General features: G+C 40.8%; 1 protein-coding gene across 5 annotated transcripts in view; it reads right to left on the minus strand.

Moving 5' to 3' along the window:
- usp54b (ubiquitin specific peptidase 54b) overlaps positions 1–24270 on the minus strand; it is a 57155-nt gene that overhangs the window by 17785 nt on the left and 15100 nt on the right. For all 5 annotated transcript variants that reach the window (XR_191331.2, XM_004556592.3, XM_012920653.3 and 2 more), the window contains 9 exons: positions 19136–19228; positions 11092–11226; positions 9727–9840; positions 9509–9591; positions 7660–7765; positions 4089–4235; positions 1377–1526; positions 625–817; positions 224–406 (listed from right to left, as the gene is read on the minus strand). Coding sequence is in view for 4 of the 5 variants with exons in the window: in XM_004556592.3 (XP_004556649.2) it covers positions 224–406; positions 625–817; positions 1377–1526; positions 4089–4235; positions 7660–7765; positions 9509–9591; positions 9727–9840; positions 11092–11226; positions 19136–19228 (1204 nt within the window). In the remaining variant the exon portion in view is untranslated. The remainder of the gene's footprint in view (positions 1–223; positions 407–624; positions 818–1376; positions 1527–4088; positions 4236–7659; positions 7766–9508; positions 9592–9726; positions 9841–11091; positions 11227–19135; positions 19229–24270) is intronic.

The raw sequence follows: 24270 nt of genomic DNA on the forward strand, positions 1-24270 counted from the left end.
TAACGAGGCGCATAACCTGAAGACTCTGCAGAACCCATTTCCCTTCACCGAAACTTGAAAACGCATAACTGTTTGCTCTTAACTATATCAACAATGATACTTTCTGCATCTCCCTGAAAACACTTGAGTATTTGCTGTTATTTTTTAAACCATTAGGGTTTCTTGACTGAAGGTGCAACTGCATTTTTTTTAAGGGGAAGAACATTTGGACCAGCAGCATTACCTCCAGCGTCAGCACCAAGCGGCGGTGTGCCAGTGTCGTAATTACAGACCACTGTGGTCTGGGATTCACTGGAGAGGTGGCTGCCTGTAGACTGGTGGAGGGATCGGCTGCGAGAACCTCGGTGACTCGAGCTGTCTGTCGAAGAGTCCGTGCGAGTATCGCTGGATATGGATGGCTCCCGACCTGTGGGAGAAAGAGAGGTGACCTTTTAGGTAATCCTGTATGCGCATATGTTTCCACTTAAAGGCATGATAATACTATAGCACAGGCTCTGCAGTATGCAGAGGCAGATTATAGGGTTGAAGGTCAGAGCTTTAAAGCTATAACCCCGCATGTTCTCAAATAATAAAGACAGATCAACCCGATCTGATATTTAGCAGAGTGTATCATCTTTGCTGTACCAGAGTCTTCACTGTCGTAACCAGCCTTGCTGCTGCAGTGCTGGAGCTCCAGCTGCGGGTTGGAGCTGGTACAGGGGTTTGGGCTCTCCTGCAGTATCACCGGCGTCCCACGGGGGTCAGCGTAGAGCAGCAGCAGGGGCTGATAGTGGCCTTTGATACAGCGAGACACTACGTCCTTCCACTTAGGGCCGATCTAGAGATGCAGAGCACACACACAAAAATATATATTTATATAAGCACACACACATAAAAAGGAAGTATAACTATCTGTTTTAGGATATAACGCTACTCATATTCCTCTAAAAGTAGAAGGTCAAATACACTTGGTGCTGCTGTGTCTTCATTGATATCATATTATCTCAGTCAATAATCTAATATGACCCTCATTGTGAACTATGATTGATAGCCTAGGACAGGTACATGCACACAAGTTCGTTCTCTTATTTCTGCTGAGTATTCATGAGGATTTTTTTAGCCTTTAAGAAAAGGACTCACACTTAAATTACATACATAATATGAACACAGTTCTTGCACTGAGATTTAAGCGCATAGATCTAAACAAAGACAGGGATTAAACCTTAAACACATAATCAATCTAAAGCTGCCTCTACTGCAAAAGACCTGACTGTGCAGCACTTAAACTAACATACAGCACAGCTCCTGTCATTTCTGCTCTCACAGGCACAAGTGAAGATGCAGCAGATGCTCCTCGTGTTGCAGCGTGCAGACTCGGGACTCAAACTACGTCTCACCTCTTTGACGTGGGCGTCGTCGAAGTACATCCACTTGCGTATCTTGGTCTGGAAGAAGAAGGTGGAGTAGTGCTTGCCATAGTAGCACACCATGCCCACCAAGTAGAGCTCCGCCTGGCGAGCCCTCTCCTCTGTCACACGGTAGAACAACTACCGAGAGAGAGAGAGAGATAAGAGGGAGGGGGAGGAGACAAGAAGGGAGGGGGGCATGCAGGGGAGAGGTGTGCGGTATAGGAGAGAGAGAGAGAGGGAGAGAGAGAGACAGAAGAGTTAGTTAATGTGAATACAAGCACATTTTTGCTCACCTAGTATATGCTGTATGCAGTAATTCTTCACTCTCCTCACTTTCCTCTGCTTGCGAAGCGCACACAAACCTACAGTGCTGCATACACGCTGCAGTTTTTCAAGCGGAAATGATGCACGGCTCTCACACTCATCTCTTAGTAAGGTCACTTGCTCCAGATGATACTGCTAGTAACATGCACAGACAAAGGCAGTGTATTGATAGCCATATGTATAATTCTAGCCACTGTGCTTTGATGAACCATATATCTCCATGATTCAACATAATAAGCTAGAATAAATCTAGTCCTGCAACCAGCAAATGCTTTCATTATTTATTATTTTGAAATCTTTAAAGAATCAGAAAATACATCTTAACAAGTTTGCACAACCACAACTCTTTTGTCCAGCCAGCAGCCCATAAATCTGCAGATAAACAACGAAGATCTGTATTAATTCCTTTTAAATTTAACAGCTGATTTACAGTTAACTGAATATAAAGTTTGGTTTACTGCAGCAGCAGCACTACAGTTATCTAATCTAAGGAGAAACGGGACATAAAAGTGTAAAAAAGGGGGATGGGTAAGATACAGAAAAACAGCAAGTGAAAGTAACTGTGGAGGGAAATGCACACACTTTTAATAGCTAAACACAATTTGGAAAATTCAATAGATAACACCTCAGATTTTCTTATTCAACAGCTTGTTTTTTTTCCCCTCACAGCTGCAGGATGAAAACAAGAGACAGAGCAGCAGGCGGAGACAGAAGATAGAGGGAAAAACTTGAGTCACTGTAACACATATTCATATTCACTAATCCATTATTCATGGATATCACTTCGGAATGCGGCTGGAGATGTAACAGGGGCATTAAAATGCATCAACATTACTCAGTCATGACGCCGACTATCAGAGGTCGAACACGTGTGTGTGTGTGTGCGCGTGTGTGTGAGAGAGGTGTAAAAGCTGTAGCTGTAAATGGAGAAGTAGCGTTCTGAGTTCTTTATAAGAAAATTGAAAGTCTGGAAGATTACGTCGTATCTGCACAGAATTTGTTTTTTTAACATGCTGAACTTGCACATTATTGCAAGTTATTGTGTATTTGTTTACACACACACACTGAAAATACATATACATCCATGCATGCGCTTGTGTCGGACAGTTTGCATGTGATAATGTGCTGAAAAATAATTTATGCATGTGCTTACATCTAGCAGAAAGCAGTTTGCTGTAGATCAAATTACAAATTACTACTCTTGGTCCGGAAATCTAGGACTCTACTGTATTCTGATTTTTCACACCCTGGACCTTATTCACTTTTATAACAACTCTCCAAAAGGTATGAGATATGCATAAATATTTTGTTTTATTGTAAAAACTAGGACTAGTAGACTGTGATGCATTTTCTCTTAAACAAAAGAGAGAAACCAATTTCAGTGTATGATTGTCAGGCTTGCGCTCTGGAGCATTGCCACTAACCTACCATGAACCCTTACTTGAAAGGACAGAAAACCAAAAAACTCCAGCACTCCTGCAAAACATTAGCATGCAAAAACACTCGGTATGCCAGTATGCATGCACTGTTAGCAAGAGATTACAATTATTTGGCTCTAAGCTTTTAAAAACATGCAAATTTTGCCTGTTGGTGGCACTACAGTAAAAGTGAGTTTTGTTTTTTGTTTTTTAATTGAAATCAGTTTGAGACAACCCAGCAAAAAAAAAAAAGGTTGAATTTACTGGTCCTTGAAATGACATCCCTTTATATCTACATTTGACTGAACCTTGAAAGGAGACCTCTTCTTCCTGTGAGACGACTCTATAAACCCCTGCAGCACTGTGCAACCAGAGTATCTGGGAACAATAGGCTTTGACTGTCCAGAGTGCAGTACAAATAAGCTCTGCAAGCAAACATTTTTAAGAAATCCCATCCAGCACTAGTTTTTGCATTTGTTTTGTTTTATTTGTTAATAATGTGTTGCTGTGTAATTGCAAACCTTTCACACCCAAATACAATGCAAATAAGATAAGATATGCATACGTTTGCATTTTTGAACAGTAAAGTGTCATGCAGATGTCAACTAAACTTTTTAAATTGCAACAAATTTAATCTTAGACGTTTCCATTGTTCTGCAAAAAAAACAACAAATTTTCACCTTCACTTCAATAAAATTCAAGTATTTATGAGTATTTTTACCGACCCTGACTGGTTTTGAAATTAGACTTGAAAAGGCCCAGGGGCGTCTGGTGCTTGCTGGGAGTTAACAGCCCTTCTGATTCACATATACACACTGCACACAAAGCTATTTTCGCCACAGAATATTAGGGAAATTACATCTGTGTATTTATGTCAGTTTGGGCTCAGCTGCTTGGATAGAAACACACGATATACGCTAATTTTGTTCAAAGGAGTGTATAATGTGCGGTCGCTTACATCTCCCAGACGCAAGCAGGTTCCCAGGCTGTGTATGACATCCTCTGCTAGGTCAGAGTGGTCTGAATCCCACACCAGCCCGATGGACACAATCTCCGGTGAGTTCATCAGCACCCGGCGGATACGCAATACCTCCCCACAGTTACTCTGTGAGAGCGAAAGGACGAGAGGAGGTTAACAAACAAAACAAAAAAAGAGTGCGTGATTAAACAGCTTTATTCATCATGTGTGATGAGGCTACAGAGTGTGCACATCACTAAAGCCATCCCTATTTGGCAGTAATGAAGACGCACACACATGGAAAACCTGAACAGTAGGAGCGTGAGGGACAGAGACAAAAGGCTAAAAAAAACAGAGAGATCATGAAAGGACTGTAAGAGAGAACGACAGAGGAAGAAGTGCTGTGCTGAGTTGTATTTGTCCCTTGGGCCTTCTGTTGAGTTCAGAACCGTGTGTTCTGAATCCTTCCTTTGAGTCATGACCCACCACAGAGCTGGTGCACACAGACACACACACAAACGTACACACATGTACACACGCAAGCATGCACGCAGTGCTGGCAGAGCAGGCTCGGAAACAGCCTGAGAACACCCTGGCAACCAGACACTTTGCCAAACACAGCACTCGCACACATAAGCACAATCGCACACAGAACTCTCCCTTTGTGGGCGGCGGGCTGTCTTGCACTGGCACCAGAAATGGCAGGAAGGTATTTTGCCAGGGTCTGCTTCTCAATTCTCAGAAAGGGACACAAGCACAAGCCAGGGAGCAGCAGCCAACCAGCACAGCACTGAGACACGAGGCTATCTGTATGCTTAGGACACATGGACGGGACACAGCTTCAGTTAGCTCTCAGCGCTGAGGGGAACAGCCGCTGACAACATCATTCATCAAACGGTTGTGCAAACAGATTCGCTCTGCTTCATAATACAGCATTGATCGGTGCAGCCTCATCGTTGAATTTTATATGCAAAGATTTTTTTCCCCCACCATTCTTTTTCTTTTTTTAAATCACTGTGGCCATGCAGACCTTTCCAAGACACGGAGAGTTATATAACAGGGCTGCTGGTCAAATGATACTGTAGGATCGCAGTATGCTGATTGTGGCATTCTTCAGATTAAAATGACACAAAGCTTGTTGTTGTTGCTTCCTGACAAATCAAAGAGCAGCGGAATGAAAATGCTTTCTCATCTTTAATAATGGAGTCACTGAAGAGATCGTTCATGGAGGATTGATAAACGCCTAAACCACCACAGCTGATGAGAGAGGCTGTAAACAAGCCAACAGTTTAGCTAGATTATGTAAACCGCTTTATTATATCAATACGGATCACAGCCAAAACTACAAAAATCCAACACACAGGCCCATTTCACAAGTCATTTGTCACCACCATGGTCACTGACTGCATATAATAAATGTATCATTATAGATAATGGATATCTGAAGCCATAAATCTATGATCACTTATATACATACATTTGAATCCTGCACAGCCAGCAGCAGCCAAGTATGTTAAATAATAATTCTAATTTTTTTCTTTCATTACATTGGATAGTGACATGTCTTATTTTTTCTACCAAATGAACAATCACAGTAACTATAGTAATGGATTACTTTGATGGGGTAACATAGCAATGCACTGCCCACGGTGTGTAGAGTTGTTTAAATCAGCTGCAATATAAAAAAAACTGCAGTCTAATTCTGGCTGGTTCTGAAGAAACTTGGTTACTAGTAAAAGTTTAAATGTAATATCTTTTAGTGAAGCATCACAGATTTATTACAGCACAAAAATATAGTTTGAATTTGGCGTCCAGGCTGGCATCCAGGATGGGTGTCATGTAAATATGTTACATAAAAATTGGGGAGCGGGTGGCATGGAGGTGGGGTGTTTAGCGCGCAACACCACACCACATAGATACTCCAGCATTCTCCCACAGTTCAAAGACATGCACGGGATTACGCTAAGTGGTGACTGCAATTTGGCTGCCGGTGTGAATGTGACAAATTGGCGACCTGTCCTGGATGGACCGTGTCTCACGCCCTGTAACAACTGGGATAGGCTCCAGCCCCCCTGTGACCCTGAACTGGATAAGTGGAAGAAAATGGATGGATAAAATTGGGGCATAATAAGTAAACAGCCCTCCCGTGGGTGGATGCTGAGGTGGTGGAAGGGTTGAAAATAGCAGGCAGGGATGCCAAGCAACAGCACTAGTACATCGGAGGGGAAGATAAGAATTTCTGCAGCTTAAATAGTGCATTTATGTTATATGTGCTCTGAAATAAATCACAGTATACACTCTGTAAGTCTTATAAGATCTAAATGTTTCATATAGATATATACACACCATTCCCTACTCAAAAAACATGAACGGGAGCACTGAGTAAATCCTATGAGTAAATAACGTGTCACATTAAAAGACTACATAGAAAACATGAACATTTTTATTTTGTTGTCACATGTCACAGTGATCCAGTATAATGTTTACATTTTGATGAACATCTGAAGAGCTAAAACACTGATCATCTCATCTACATATTCACTTTATTGCACTGATATTAGTTCACAACTCGCCAAATTTCAAATCGCCTGTGCAAAACTTCGCCATCAATCACATTATCCAGTCCCTGCACTGTCCTATCTTCAATCTCACACTTACAGTATCATCCAGCAGCCTCGCTTCCATCCAAATACCATCACTTTGTTTGAGCAACGCCCAAGGTGGTATTAACAAAAGATCAGCGCTGCAAGTGATGAAAGATAAACACAGACAGGTTGTGTGTCTCCCGTGGGACTGCGCACACAATGCCAACGTTTACCGTGGTTAAAGAAACACTGGGTGTGTGTTAGTGTGGCTGCAGCAGTGGAAGTGGTGATTGTGCTGTGTGACGAGAGGGGCAGCTGCTCGCCCGTGCCCAGAGAGGAGGCTCTTTGTACAGATACTTTGGCAGACAGAGGTGGGTGTGTGTGGTCAAACTGGATCTATTCAGCAGCAGCACTTCCCCATGTGGCATCGCAACACACAAGCCTGCAGAACAAAGGAATCATTGAAAATTCCTCTGTTTACGTACGCCATTTTTTCTCTTCCCGTTATTGCTTTTACAGTTCGCATTTCGTGCACGGCACTTACTCCAAAAACACTCCGTCTTCATGTATAATTTCAAACCGATCTTCCTCTGAACAACCAAACACAGTTTTCTCCCACAAGAAGAAACTGATGATTGCCATCATTTACTGTATGGGAGGTCGACGAGGACAACTTGGAAAATGCTTCCCGTAATAGAAAGAGAGATGAAAAACGGGAAGAAAATGCAAATGAGCCGCTGATTATGCAACAGAGACCCGCCGTAGCGAGAAGGAGGAAAAATAACAAAGAAATGATGAAACAAGTGCAAATTATATTTTCAGAATGTGATTTTCACCCTGCTTTAGTTTCCTGATTACATTCTTCTCTTGATAAAAGGGAAGAAGTTGAGCGTGGAAGGGCACAAAATGAAATGCACGTTTTCTGTGCACGTTGAAAGGAGTGCACGTGCGTCATGCAAAAGTGTCCTGTGTGTGCACGCTCTCACGGGGCAGTTGCGTAGGTCTCCCATGTTGCTGGCGTTGCGGAGCAGTTCTCCAAACATGTCCGGCGTGGGTTTCTCTCTGCACTCCAGCATCCTCACTGCCTGGTTACTGCAGCATTGGATACACACACACACACACACACACACACACACACACACACACACACAAAATAAAATAAAATCAGACACCCGGTGAGTGAATGCATCCCAGAGTTAGACCCAAAAGAAGGAAAACTTGATAAGTTTGTTTGTTTGTTCCTCTGCATTTAGATATTGATGCTGGTAATGAAAAATCCCTCTACAGTGGGTAACTTAGCAAGACAAGCACTCATTAGGCAAATGTGCAACACACTATACTACGAGGCCAAATGAAATTTACTCCAGTATTTCTCTCACTTCACAAACGTTATATTCTTTAAATGAAAAAATAATAAATAAGAAAAAGATGTAGATTATATAGACATGCATGTCAGCTGTGAAAAAACCTTTTAAGTCTGAGAACATTTCTAAACCCTGTCTGACTGATGCTGATCTTTGACCCCACTGTAGTAATTGAGCATTAACCATATATCAGCATTACTGTTGAAGAAGTTCTTCTACAATTATCCACTCAGAAAGCTTTACTTGTCCACCATAAATGCATTTTTCTCTGACAATCTCCTTCACTAAAGCATAAAACAATGACACTTACTAATACTAAGCTCTGTTTATCCCTTTTAAGTACAATTGTCCTCTGAAGGACAAGCTCAAATATATGTTATAATTCTCTGTGAATACAAAACAAAATTTACAAATCTGTCTCAGGCTTGGTACCCAGTATGGGATAATGCGTGCATTTATTCGGCATTGTGCTTTTGTTTTTATTTGTTTGCTTTTTGCTTTTTCTAGTGACATATTTCTTTCCTTTAAGAATAACAATTTTAAAAACCTGTCCTCCTCCTAGCCGTTCTCCTCGCCTCCTCTCACCTCTTCCATTAGCCTGAAATGAACTCAACCTCTTCTCTGTACACTCTCTCACTCGATTTCAACCCCTTGCTCAACCTCTCCTCTTCAGATACACAGTCAGATGAGGAGTCTAAGAAAGCAGAAAATACAACGACAACAACACACCGGCTGGGTACACTCTTGCACCGTGTGCTTGAACCACACATTTGTTTTCTCTTTTTGGTGCCCTCTGACTATCTTACTCATGCTGACTTTTGCATATTTGGTTATCTAGACTGTAAACAACAGGCTTCATTAAGGGTAAAAATAGCTTGGCAGCGCTCACAGGCACAAACAGAGACCTGTGGTACCTCTGTGCCCCACAACTACTTTGACATAGAGTGTTTATTTGTACTTTTGCCCCCTCCCCGCCATTCATTCCTCTATTTCCTCGGCTGTGTTTCATTTCCAAACGGGATATAGGAGGATCTGTCCTCTTATTTCTGTCTTGTTTGGCCTTTCCGGGGCCCTCACTTCCACTTATAGATTTATGTCGGCCCCTGGGTCCGCTAAATCAAACACCTGATTGATTACTTTCCCTGCACCTTATTTCATTGACTCGGCACATGTGCTGGGTTTTTTTGAGTACGCACACATCCTGCATGTGTATTTGTCAACACAACATCATCTACCTGTACATGGGGGAATCGTTTTGCACATCCTCACCTGCCCTTGCACGAAGATACACGTGTGTGGACGTAATGTGTGATTGCCACTCACGGTTCAGTAAGGGACCCGTTCAGGGAAGTAGGGAACACGCTGTACCTTCCTTTACTGCCACCCCGCCACAGCTTGCTGCCAGATTTACTGCAGTGTGTGTAGGTGTGTCTGTGTGTGTTTAGGTGTGTAGGTGTGCGTCTTGTCTTACCACAGGGATGTAGTGGAGATATAATGAACCATCTGAATGAAGGGCAGGGGGTCTGATGTGGCTCCACAGCTGTTACACACACACTGGAAACGAAAAGCATTCTGAGGTTCATACCAAGACGTCGCGCTCATGTTGTTTGGACGGTTTAATTAATGCATTCAAAAAGTGAAAGATGTAGCAGCTCTTTGAGGGCGCAGAAGGGACAAACATCCCCTTACCTGTTCGAACAGAGTCATGGCAAACTTCTGGTGTGGAATACAGTGTTTTGCTGTGCAGATGTCCTCTCTACTCTCTGCGCTGATATGGAAGTGGATTCGCATCAGGAGGTTCTCCTGAGAAACACGTGGGAAAGACATCAGTTAATGTGTGTGTGGTATGTACGGAAATATGGTCGGTTATAGTGTGGGTGCGTGCGCGAGCGCGTGTTTGATCGCTCCTCTCTGTTGGTGCTCTTGTTAATCTGACCGTGGGAGCTGCATCTATATTTCATAAGAAGCCGACGGATTCCCTGACTGAACACATTTACTACCAATCGATCAGACACCGCCTCTCAGGCACACACATAAAACGCACACGAAGAAAGAGAGAGGCACAAAAGTGGCGAAAAGAAAGCAACAAGAGGGTTTGAAAAGAGGAACGCGCCGAGGAAGTGAAGTAACAGAACCTGTGGAGTGTCACCAGAATATTTTAGCATCCGCTGCACGTAGAACTCAAATATTTTGGAAAGATCAATCATGTACTGTACCGTTTCATGAACCCGATCGGGAGTGATTGCTGGAGGTTGCTGGCCGTCCCTAGGTGTACTATTCTGAACCAAGACCTCCTTGTAATTGTTTTGTTTGCTAGCACACAGTTTGAAGACTGCAAACACCTGCGAACTACTTACCAACTGTGAAACCAGAAAAAAACAGAAAGGGAGAACATTAAATTAAATTTGTGCCTCTTGAATCGTGTTGGCTGCAGCACATTCAAACTGAAGATGAACATTCTCAGTTTCCAGATGGTGTTGCACATCTTCAAGTTACACTGCCACAGTAGACCAACTGTAGTTACTGTGGGTAATGCATGTTTTTCCCTAGCGACTGAACGCTGCCAGGGGATGTTTTAAATGATTATGTTTTCTTCAGCTATCAGAAAGGAGTAATGATTTTATCTTTTGGTCAGATTGTTGGCCGACAGAATAAGATAGCTGTTTAAGTTTGGTTGCAGAGCTCCTGAAAAGGCACTCAGGGGAGATGGTGTGTTTTCCCATTAAGTTCAATGTTTTTCGTAAGCTTGAAGATACATCAGATGAGATGACAAGGAATCCCTCACAGCATAACAGTGTAACAACCCAACAGGCACCGGCGGTGGAGTCACAAACACAGAGAGTCTAAACAAAAAGTGAACACTCCACGCTTGTCAAAAGGCATATTTCTTTGAGGCTGCTGTGCTCGATATCTCCTCTCCCCTGAAGGCTTCCGACTGCAGTAAAGATGTGGGAGTTCCTCAAACACTCGCTCAGATCAGCCTTTAGGCATCCCCTCACCTCTTATTTATGTGTGCAGGTGTGTGTGTGCGGATAAATGTTGTCGCAGACTCACAAAGCACTCAGCAGCATCGTCCATGATGCCCAGCTGAAAGCGCTGTTCGTCCTGGAAAGTCTTGGCCAGAGCGCTCCGCAGTGCATCTGAAGGCAAGACGCGCTCACTGCTGAACTGGAACTGAGCAAAGATACTCTGCAAACAGAAAGACATCCACGAATCTGTTAATTTCTTTTCTTTTCCTCAAAGATCCATTACTTTACTTTTTTACAGAGCAGATCAAAAACCTCTAAACACAGCTGCCCTGTAAAGAGGAACCATGTTCTGTCAAATGACCCATAAAACAAAGAAACACACAAACAAAGCTAGTTGTGATCTTGTCAGGGACAAAAGTGCTGCACAACAAAGTCCGAGTGGACTAAAACAAACGGCACAGCTGGCCTCGATATCAGACAGTATCAATAATAAATGGCATTTGTAGTTCACTTTTCTCTGACAAAAACAGCTCTGAGAGTGCTTTGGAGCCGTAAAACCAAATCAAACTGTTGCAGGAGGCTCGGAGGAAAAGCTAGGCCACCGAAGTGTGTTTTGAGGGCAGCGATCAGAGTGGAAGGGAGGATCTGTCATTTTGAAGAGGAAGAAGACGGCAATGTTTATGCTCGTGCAGGTGTAGCAAGTGTTAAGTGTTAAAATTGTGTCTCTCTTTATCATCATGCAACGTCTCAGACTTTAGATGGTGAGCCACTGGAGTCCTGATCCCCTGATTTAGGCATTATACTATTCTTCTTCTAACTGTGCAGCTAACTTTTTAAATACGTTTGGAAAATTAACTGCTGGGAAAAACTGATAAAGTGTTTCTAATTTCTTTATAAATATTCCAGGTAAATAATTCCTGCCACAATATCATAATTCTGTATTTTTTGATCAGATTAATTTTAACAGGATTATTTAATACAATTAATAATTGATGTTTTTGGCATCAAATTTGTGCATTAAATTCAACAAAATTCATCTGAAAACCAAAGAATCGGCAACTGAAGATGTGGAGCCTGGCGGGGGCTGTATTTTGGCTTTTAGGAAGTCATTAGCCGTGTTTATAACACAGAGTAAGGCGAGAGAATAACGGCACAAAGCAGTAACACTGATCGTCTTGTTATTTCGGAATTTTCGGAAGCCTAACTCGTATCTGAAAATAAAATTAGATTAATGGCACAAACCTTGTTACCTTATTTGGTCAGCTCATTTTTGTAAAATTGCCTGTTTGACTTAAATACCTTAAATCCTACATGGGATTGTGAAATTTCAGCCAAATTTTAGTGGTTGACAGGTTCGCTCCAATAAAATTGAAAGCTCTATATATCCAGAAATAATTCCACATACAGAATATTTGTTTTAATAATTTGGTAATATAATATGTGATAGAAAATATATATATATTTGAGTAATTTTGTAGATATTTGTGTAGAAATAATAGCGCTGCACTTACTTGGGTCATGGGTCAAGGTTGAATTAGATTAAATTAAGGGATTAGATGAACAACTGTCAATTCAATTTCCATTCAATTTAATTTATATGGCACCAAATCACAACGGCTGCTTCAAGTTGCTTTATGTTGTAAGGTAAAGACCCTACATTAACACAAAAAAAAACAGAGAAAAACTTAACAGTCATATGACCCTCTGTGAGCAAGCACTTTGGCGAAAGCGGGAAGGAAAAAGTCCCTTTTAACAGGAAGAAACCTCCAGCACAACTAGGCAGGGAGGGGCCTGAGACAGTTGTAAATAGTGGCAGTAGCTGCAGAAAAAGTAGTGGCACAAGAAAACGCAGTCTGAAACTTAAGCGTAGTGATGTAGGTCTTAACACAAGCACTTCACCCAGTATTGAGTTCAAGCAGAGGCACCGAGAGCAACTTTTGACTGAAGCTGGACGAAGGAGAGCTGCAGTGTCCAAAGAGGGAGAGATAAAAGCATGGATGGACTTCCTCCAGACTGCCAACGGATAAAAATGACCTAATTTTTTGATGGTAAAAATTCTCAGTAGGGGGAAAGAAAAAAAAAAAAGCAAAACCGAGCAACTATTTTTGACCAACGCTAAAACAGCCCAAAACAGAAATAAACATAAGTCGCTCTGACGTGTCGGAGCAGTGGTTGGTGCTCTGCTGGTTTCCGTCCCAGTGGTATTTCAGTCACTGATTAGATGGCTGCGCTGAAACGCAGCGGGTGCTCTGTGTCTGGAGGACTTAGAAACAAAAAATTTAAATAAAAATATTCTAACATAGTCACAGTTCATCAGCATCCACGTGTCATGATTATGTCCACGTTGGTTCCATTTTTGTTTGGTATACAGAAATATAAGATCATGAACACAGTTAATTTATCTTAAACACCAGCAAGTATTCCTATTTTGTGAATGTTTTTCCATCTATCCTCATGTTACTGAATCAGTGCAGATAAATACTGGAATTGCTACATGTGATAAATTGCACTATGGTAAAGGTTTTTTATTCGCATTCAACAAATGCTTATCTAGTTCAGGGTCCAGGGTGTGCTGGAGCCTAACCAAGCTGACAGGCAGGCTCCAGCTTGAACAGGTCGCCAGTCTGTTGCAGGGCTAAAACACATTTGACACTTAAAGTATTCTGAGTGGGTATAACTTTAAATAGATTAGAGCTTTGGGAAGCTCTGGATTAGAGCTAGGCAAGCTAAAAAAGTTAATCAGTTAATTCCTTAGCTTCTTAAAATCCACATGGACGCCAGCGAACCTCCTCAGGTTAGTTTCAGATTGAACTTTACTTTTACCTACATGCAAAACAGAAAACAGAAGCTGTTGTGTTTCAAAACTCTTGCATCCATTTCAGCCTAACAGTTCTTTAAGTGTTTGATACTCATACTGTAGATGAAGATTCTGTTGAACTTGTAAAGACACCTTCATAAAATTGTGACTTTTCTGACATTTTACAGGCAAAACATAATAAAAGATAATTTTTTAATATTAAAACAGGCATTAAAACTATATTTTAAAAAGTGGTAAGATTTTCTGATTGATCCTTGAGGGGAAGCAATAGAGTACTTGTGGTAATATTAATTATATGGTAACACTGTATTGCATGGAGTATTGCACATTATGTTGCAATGCCATTCTGCACTTCAACTTGGCAAATATCACATATAGCACTGGGCAAAAGTCTTGACTGTGTCTTTTTTTTTTTTAAACTGAGGAAACTGGACAATTAGGGGACAAATAAAGAAGTGGCAGACATAAAAAACTGTCTGCTGCAGTCCTTAAGAAAAAACTCCAGAAAAACCTGGAGAGATGCCCTTCAGCTGATCCTCAAGCCATTCATCAACTAGGGAAACGGGTATAAAAGAGCGAGTTATGCTAAATTACTCAAGGAATGGACTGAAAATCTGTGGCAACAAGTCTTACAGAGTGATGAATCCAATTTTGAAATTTTTGCTTCAATATGTACAGAGTAGATAAGGAAAGAAGTACAATAGTGAGTGTCTACATGCTTCTGTGGAGACTCTGTCTCCATTTTAACCAGTGGTTTTGGGGATCTTGTAAAAATGCATGGAATCCAGAAAAATACCATCAGATTTGGACCCAGCCTCTGATTGATAGGCAACATTTTCCAGCACGACAGTCATCTCAAACACACCGAGTGAAAATGTGTTTGAAAGCATACCTGGGTAGAAAAACACGCAATGAAACACTATCAGTCAGAGCACAGACCTCAACATTATGGAAGCGTTATAGAGAACAGAACAAAAGGCAGCCAACATCCAAAGAACGTCCAAAGAAGAGCTTTGAATGTCCTTCAAAGGAGCCTGGAAAACACTTCCTGAAGACTACTCAAAGAAAGTTTGCCTGAGAGAGCTAACGCTGAGTTGCAGAATAAAGGCACTCAAACCCAATATTCACCTTTAAGCTCATTAGAACTGTAAAAATTGTTTTTGCCTTATATGCTGTATTGCCATGTTTGCACATGTTGGACCTATTTCCTATATAAAGAAAAAAATTAGGGGTGGCTTGAGCCTTTTGCACAATACTGTAGGGCTATTCTTAAGCTGCACTAGCCTTCCCACAGTTGCTGCTCTCTTCAAGCTACTTTGCAACCCACCTCAACCTCAAATCTGCCTTTCATGCCACCCTTTGATGTCTGCTCTATTCTGTGCTGAGTGCTGTTCTACAAAAACCAAACTATAACCACAAATTGTCTTTTGACTATAGTGGTCCTGACTGAATTACAAAAGGGCGATTCAGCAGAAAGAACAGAGGGAAATTTTATCCATCAAGTGTAAATCTATCGAAGACAGAAAAATGTTGCATTTCAGTACAGACTGTGACGGAAAACGTACACTCATTTGATTAAATTGCGTTTGCTGGAGGCTGCTCAATAATTTTCTGAAGCTTCAGTCAGCAAGAACAGCAAACAGTAGAAAAGGGAAAAGTTGCTTCTGAAAACACAAGTTAACTTATCAGGCAACTTTTTTTTTTAGTAATTAATATATTAATTTGCATCAAGCCATTTACCTAAATTAATTATATCTTTAGAGGTTATTTTTATGAAATGTGGGGAAGTGGTAAAAATCCTAAATGAAATAAATATAAATAATACAGACTTGATTTCTCAAACTGGCTTTCAATTATTATTATTAATGTCGTATCAAATTAAAAGTCAGATTCATTGAACCCTGCAATAACCCTCCGGGTTCCTTCAAAATGTATTTGCCAAAGCAAATAAGTCTGTTTGACAGACAGCTGAGAGTTCACTTCCACCAAACCTAATCTTCCTGCGCCTAATCACGGAGCAACCGACTTCAAACATTAAGTTCACAACAAAATTAATGTGAGTTTAAACTGGATTTTCAAGCCTGATTGCAGCACTAATCTTAGGTTTAGCCTAAATTAGGATCTAATTAAGCCAAATAAGCATTTAATGAAGCTGTGAAGTGTGATTTAGTCTGGTGCTATTAAGTTAATGATTTCTTCATTTCAGGTGTTATTTTTGAAATTGTGGACGCACGATCTAGCAAGATGGCTGTGATCAGGTGGGCCGGGCATGTTATAAAATAATAGGCAACAATAGGCTTCGGTCTGTGTGTGTGCGAGCCGAGGGTTGGCAGTGGGAAAGGTAACGCAGTGAGGGAGAGAGCGAGCGAGAATAAGAAAGGGAAATAGAGAAAGAGAGAAGAGGAAAACGGAAAAGTGAGAGCAATAGGGTGTGAGTGTGTGTGCTGACTGCAGCAATGCACCAAGGAGAATGGAGGGGGAATATACCCTACAGAGAGAGGGAGGGAGGAGAGAAGGAGGGAGGGGGAGGAGAAGGGGGAGGGATGAGGCAGAGTGAGTAAGAAAGGAAGGTGTGTGCGCGTGTATGTATGTTTGTGTGTGTGTGTGAACTCAGTCCGAGTGTGAGGGCAGGAGCAATCGACGCAAACTCCCACATTCATTCATCTTTCTGCTTCCCTTTTGCTCGTTTTTCTCCTCTTCACCTTCTTTTTTCTTCCTCTGTCTTCTTGCTCATTGCAGCATGTGTGTGTGTTTGTGTGTGTGTGTGTGTTGCGTTCGGGTATATCTGCATCCAAGTGTGCGCATGTGTTTGTGTTGTTGTTGAGAGAGATAAAATGTTGCAGTGATTTCTAAGGGGATAGCCACAGGCAGCCTCTGAACTTATGTTTACTACGAAGGCAGGCGCCTTCATCTGCTGCAGAGATCCCCCTCCAAAATAAAAGGATCCACAATCTGCATTTATGTCTTTGGCTCTTTAAATGTGATGCGTGAAAATTTAAGCAACCATTAAAGTTCATCTGGCGTGTGTTTTGGCTAGTTGCTCAGAGACTTTTATCTCCACTGCTGTAGGGACTACAGCCACAGTGTAAGAACAATGTTACATCTGTTCTTTGGTGGGACGGTTAATGGAAACTGACAGGAAAATGTAAACGCTTAGCATGGTGACAATACCTTTGATTTCTACAGCTGTTGCACCGCACCCCAAAAAGCTTGAGGGTGTGTGTAGGTGTGTGTGTAGGTGTGTGTGTTAGAAAGATTTGTGAGCATCTTAAGACGTACGTGTGTAGCAGCATAGCGTGTTCGGCATACAAGTAGGACCTTCGTGTGTGTGTAGTATCCCAGCGTGGGCTCTGCTAGCTCAGCGCTTTCAGTCAGCCAATTAATTACAGAGAAGCACTGGAGACAGAGCAGCGTGTGGAACACACACATCGACACCGCTACACACACACACACACACTGAATCACACCACACCACATTACACACAGCACTTCTCTTCACTCAGACACATATTTGTCATCACTGATGCAACAAATGGCGGAAACAGTGCTGCATAAGACTCGTTTACTACGAGGGTCTCACGATTTCACCGATCTCCTGTTTCTGTTTGGTTACTTTGCCACTGCTGAAATGATGAAATATAATAAATATTCATACATATAAATATGATAAATTAATTTAACCAGTACACAAGTCTATAAATGTGCTGCTTCTAAACACTTAATAAAATCTGCTCTTCACAGAACCACATGTTGTATTTTTACACTATGTGCAGAAAGACAAAATACTGCATATGAGCAAAAGCCTATTTTAAATGCAGCCAATAACAAAACAGGTAAATTGTGTAGATTAGTAGGTTTGTTGTCAAGTTAAAACCTCATCTTCACAAGCTGTTTTTAATAGTTTTTGAAGAAGAAAAAAAGAATAAAGGTCACTAAGTGGAAAGAAATCATACAAATACAGGCAAGAAAAAAATATATATAATGTAGCAGCACTGCTTATACATTGCATGTCTTTGGCTTGAGATAGACTAGAGTAAGTGTTGAACCCTTTAAAGCGTGAACCATTAAACCATGAAATTGCCAAAAAAATCAAATGTTTTATTATAATGGATAGTTTATTAAAGTATCCGACTAATTTGTTTAAAAAACAAATTATATGTATAATTCCATATATGACTTTTAATTTGTATCGTATTTCCTACATCTGCCTTTTTTTAAATTGCTTAAAATGTACTGTGCAATTTATTTTGTCTCAAAAACTGTATGTATCAAATATTATATACTAGGCATTAAGGGGTTAAAGTGATCTGACATGAAAATACAAATCTGTGATACTCATTTTATACACGAACACCTGAGCTGCTTCTTACTCCTGCTGCTTCAGATACCTCTTTTGCACAAGTCCTGGAGCCTTTTTGAGAACAGGGTAGCAAAGAAATTGGACTTATTTTCATGGCAAGAAAATCATGGCTAAAAGAATCTGCAACTGCATCTGCAAACCGTTGCTGAATTCTCTTCAGCAGTGGATTCAGCTTCTTGGTAGAAATGTGAACATCAAGTCTGGGCGACAGCACCATGCTGGTTGTAATGGCATGCCTTGAGGTACAACCTTTAGTAACAATGAGGCTAATGTCCAAGACCAAACCTCCTTTGAAAATGGTTGTGTTTAAAACTTTTGTTCATCTGGTGTGCTTTTTTCCCTCTTTTAAAGCAAATAATCCAAAGTATTAGAGTGTTACATAACCAGTTGCAAGAATCCCCCCTGCTGAGTTGAAAGAGATAGGTTTCCCCGACCACTGCGTAAATCCATAAAAGAATTTAGTCTTTAATTAGCTTAAAAAAACCCAAAATGGTTTTGGTTGTTATATAGCATGAATAAATGAATATAAGGACATGTAAAAATAAACATTCCTGTGTGTGCAGCTCTAATTGTTTCTAATAATCTTCTGTTTGCTGTTTATTAGTTTGTCTTATTTCATTTGCATCATATCTCCCTCTGTTTATCTGTCATTTACTGTAATTAGTCTTTTCGTGATAACAAATAAAAGGAAGGACCCAATGAAAAGAAAACACAATAACATAGTTTTGTCGCCCTACACTGGTTGGCAGATAAATGTAATGGAATAATAAACTGTTTGCATGTTAAACCATTAAACTGAAGTATAAGTGAATTGTGGACCATAATGGACCAACAGAAACTGTCAACCAGGAAAACTGCCACAATGAAATACAGCAGAGTAATGGGCACTGCTTTAGGTTTACAGTAAAACCACTACAAGCCATTAGAGGACAAAAGGAGGGGATGTTTTACCTTCAAAGCACAGAAGATGCACGAGTCCTCCATGCACTTATGAGTGGTCAGCTGTCGAAAGCTTCTGCGGAAGATGTCAAGATGCCAAAGAACCTGAAAGACAGTTAATGAATTTATTATTTATCCAGTGTTCAAACTGGAACCAAGTCCTTTGTCCCTTTTTGTCTTAATTTTATTGTTTATTCCTTAGATTTCAGTTCCCTCTTGTTCCTTCTTTGAGCTTCAGCATGTTTAAATTTCTTGTTTTTATTTATTTCTGCGGGTTTGATCCTGCTCTGCATCACCGAGAGCTAGATTTTTAACACATCTGTTTTCTTATTTGTTTGCAACTCATGTGCTTCACATGACTTTTAATCAAAGGGTTGTTCTTGAAAAAAGGCAATTTTGGAGTCTCCCAAAGAGCCAAAGCAAAACATTTAGTTAATTTGCTCTTCATTTACTAAAAAATAAAATGCACTTTTGATTATTGAGTGATCAGAAATAGCAGGAAACTGCATTTGATTCATGTCATCTAAAATTAAATCATTCTGCTCCACTACCCACACAGCCCAAAGATCCATGTTACGCAAGTAAAACCCATAAATCAGATGTTAATTGAGCAATAAGTAAAAGTTTGAATACACCCTTCTTTTGGTTACTGATTTAAAAGCTTCAGTATGTTGGAAAAATTCTTAAAAGCTGAACTTTCATTATTTAGTTCTTAAAGCATGCTTGGAAAAGCAACACTTTGATCTATGTCCTTGAAAAAGATCCAATAGAGACTTTTTCTCTTTTGTGCCATCATATACTACCTGCACCTAAAAGCAAAATGCCTGCTTGTGTGCGCACTTTGTCTGTACTGATTTAAAACCTTCTGTCAGGACTTCTGGGAGAAAGGACGCAAACGCAGGACACAGAGGCAGGTTGAATAACAAAAAGCAAGCCCTTAATGGCTGTTATGAAAAAAGGAGATACAGGAAGTGCAAAAGACTAGAAAATAAAAACAGGGGATTAAAAATGGAACAAAAGAGGAAAAAGATGAACAGACAGTGAGGAAAACACAAGTTTATACACACATGCAGTCGATTAAAGATAAAGAAAGTTGAAAACAACTGACACAGGTGAAAGTAATGAGGGTGGGGTATGCAATCACAAAGGAGGGCAAACAGGAAGTAAAGCAGCTAAAAACACACACAGTCATTACCAGAGTAAAACAGGAAGTGGGAACAAGAAAAGAAAGAACACACTGGGAAAACATGAACTCTATAAAAACACAAGAAAGAATATCAGTTAAACCAAAACAAGGCCAAACTTGAACAAATACTAAATTAAAAACCAGGACAGCCAAATTATTGCGTGATTAATATGAATTAAATCTCGATTTGGAGCGACCTGTTTTCACAAGATTTGTTCTCTTTATTTCTGATGGTTTCGCTGCTTAGAAACTGCAATTGCGTCAGTCGCCATAATCAGTGGAATTACCATTTTTGAATATGCAGTAAGGCTAAGTTTGGTGGCGTGACAGCTCGTGGCTGCAGGTTGGCATAGTAACACAGCATGTTTTCTGGTATGTTGGTTTTGCAGGTACACAGCAGCCAAAAATAGCGACTGACAGCACCGCTGAAAAGAAAAGAGCAGGCCAGGTGCTCTGTTTTTCTGGAGTTAAAAAGTTTGACTAAAATCTAAAACAAATGAGATCCGTGAGTTTAATCTGCACCCAGCAGTGTGGCAAAACGAGCGCTTTGTTCTGTGTTTGAAGAGATGAGGCTGCTCACTAATGCTTTTGATGCATGGGCTCAAACAGACAGTTAAAGATGCAGCAGGGAATCCTCTTTTACTTCTTTCAACATGTTTTTCAGGTATTAACGTGGAAACCTGCAGTACATACATCATTTATATATGTGAGAAAGGATGCTTCAACCCCACGTGAACTATAGTTAAGTGCAGTAATTCATGGCTTAGTGTGATATTTTAACTTTGATTTAAGAGAAAATGAGACTGATGACATATTGAAAAGCTAAGCAGACATCAGATTGCACTCAGCAAGTGGACTTCCTCTTTTGCCATCAACCTGATCTGTTTACCTGCATCCAACCAAAGCCTGCCATCCTCAAGAAACCTCTGGTAGTAAACCTCTTCCCTTGTCCTTTCTGAACAGTTCTGCGTACAGATTTGCAAAATCTGTTTATAGAGGTTACTCACACTGTAGCTTTGAAAATAACTGAATCAAATGACTTTCAGTAATGTGAAATGATTGCAGAGAATCAACACCCAAGTCTGCAGCGCGTGATGGCTTTCAGCCATTTTCAGCTAATTGTTTTTTTCCATCAGCTTCCACTGAGTGTGCTTTCTGCTTTGTATATTTTCAGCAATAAAAGACAGTCAGCAGACATGGCGATGGAAAACTACCAGCAAAAAAACTCAAAGAAACTAAAGAGAAAACAAAAAAAACTTGCAGAAAGGGAAGGTAAACCAGCTGTTGCCGTTCTCCCTCTCTTCAATGCATAACTGGAAGAAAGAGCTTTGAGTGCATTAATTCAGCATGATGTTAAAAGATAATATTAACATAGCAGTGTCCCTTAGGCCTCTACAGAGATCTGCAGAACAAATGCACAAGACTGCACGCACTTACAGTATGATTGCAAAAGAAACCTGAGCATTACACTGGAATGTGTGTCTTATAAAGAGAGTGATAAGTGGAAGAAAGAAAAGACAGCTGATAACAGACTGCATGCTGACGCCAGTGTATCCCTTCTATCTTCCCCTCCTCACTGTTTCTCCTCCTCTTTCTGTAGTTTATTTGGTCGTGATGAATCGGCTCCCTGCACAGCACTGCAGCAGCCACAAGGAGGGCACAATCTCTCCATGCCCATCTCTCTTCATCAGCATGTATCTATCCATCTCATTTTTCTCCTCCTCTAAGCACATCCCTCGCTTTGTTCCTCCCCCTGTCTTTCTCGCCCCTGCTATCATTTGTATCATTTGTTTTTCCTTCCTCTTCGTTTTTTCCCCCTTTTTCATTTCTTTGTCTTTCTCTCGCAAACAATGGTGAGACTGCAGGAACATCTTAGGGGGGGGAAAAAAAACACCAGTTCTATGCATGACAAAAACGATGACCTCATCAGCTAATGCTTTACTTGGTGTGATAAGTGACAGGATGATACCTGATGCACGAGTGCCAGATTTATGATGCCTTGGAAAAAGTTTGCACAAAGTACGCTCATGTGTTCACTGCATATTTGTGAGATTTATGGTTCCCTGAGACAGCACTTCTGCTCAGACCTGGTGCAGTTTTAGTAAGGCTACTTGTGCTGCCTCGGCTAAAGTCAAGAAACGCAAGATTACACAGATTACATGAAAGACTGCAACAATATTGGCTGCGGCTAAATGTAGATACAGACAGGTGGCAAATCAAAGGAATGTCTACTGCAGGAAGGAAACTTTATTCATCTATAAGATTTTGCTGCTTTGATGATGGTGGTGAAGACCGCTGTCTAACATCACAGAGTGAACCCTTGTGCCCTATGGATTGGGGAGCCTTGCCATATATCAGAGACAAAGGCGATCACTATCAGCAATGTCGTATTGATTTGGCCCAAAACATGCCAGCAGAATGGCCCGCAGGGGTACGCAGGGCCATCAGGACCCCTGACAGGAGAGGTCACGGGATCAGGATTTTTCTCCTTTAATGTGTCATTCCACTATATCTGTGTTATTTTGGCAAATACAGTACCACACACTCATGTAATCTTTATCATTCTACTTATTCATGATTCACAGGAATAATACAGCTTAAATGCTCATGTTAAAATCAGTGTGTGAGCTCATGGCTCATTGCCTCATCTTGTTGTGTGCATCTTTATGGGATTTGCAATTTTTGGGGGTTGTGGTCTGTCTCTGGCAAAACTCCCGTATTACTTAAAAAACATGCAGATTCACCTTTTTTAAGAAGTCAAAGTGAGTTGAAACTCCAAATAGATTACATTTTTTGGTACTTTCTTTGAGTCATTATGGCCTGAACAACATAAAATGAACTGACTATGGTAATACCCAACGCCTTATTTTCATTCTTGGACTCACCTTGAGTAGTTTTGCATGATTCACTGTTCAAAATAGCTCTAATTCACTGAGCCTTGGTGCTATTAATCATCAGTCTGAACACTTGCTTTAACTTGCGTCTAATTGGCTGACCCTTACAAACAAAAGGTTCAAACAGCAGGTGGGTGGAGCTCTGTGACCACTTTTTAATGAAGCCTACAAATGTCAATTGATTTGCTTATAAAGAGCTAAATAAATAGGTTACCATCACATATAAATGGCGTTGGGTTGTGACTTAGAAGCCTTGATAAGCAGTCTTATTATAAATTCCTGTAACTTTAAAGGCTTCCAAAATGTACATACACACAGCTGCTGTCATTAATAATTGGAAACACTGTCACACTGAGGCATTTCCTGCACGTCAGCTGATCAGCATCAGCTGACTCTCTTAAATACCAATCACATTCAAACATCCCCCGGTAGTCTTCAATAAAGACAATAAGGAGGCCTTCATAATCGGATAACCGGAGCACCACCTGCCTCAAAGTGCTCTTAGGACTCTGTTGGCTGAATTCTGCCCTCCATGTCCCCAGCTCCTCCTGTTCCAGTCTTCTATTACCACATCTGGTAATGCCATCTCATTTCCTGTGCTTTTTGTTTAACACATGATACTGTTGTCATCGCAAAAGCGAGTTCATAATATCCTGTACTTTTGACTCGTGTATCTGTCATTTAGAACAGCAGTCCCCAACCTTTTTTGCGCCACGGACCGGTTTATGCCCGACAATATTTTCACGGACCGGCCTTTAAGGTGTCGCGGATAAATACAACAAAATAAAACTAGTACCGGTACCGAAAAAAAAGAAGATTTATTCATAACACACGTGAAAAGACCCAGGAAAACCGAGTTAACGATAAAAACGATAACAAAATAACGCTGAAAACCGATTAAAAACCCTGAAAACCACACATTTCACACCTGAGCCTCAACTCTCGCGGCCCTTTTGAATAGTTCTTAAGCTACATACAATTGTAGCCACACTACAATTTTTTGCTCTACCTTCCCAATGCTGATTTTATTTCTCAAGTTTAATCATCAACTGAGCTCTGCTCCAACA

The sequence above is a fragment of the Maylandia zebra genome, linkage group LG8 (assembly GCF_041146795.1).
Source record: "Maylandia zebra isolate NMK-2024a linkage group LG8, Mzebra_GT3a, whole genome shotgun sequence".
NCBI classification, from domain to species: Eukaryota; Metazoa; Chordata; class Actinopteri; order Cichliformes; family Cichlidae; genus Maylandia; species Maylandia zebra.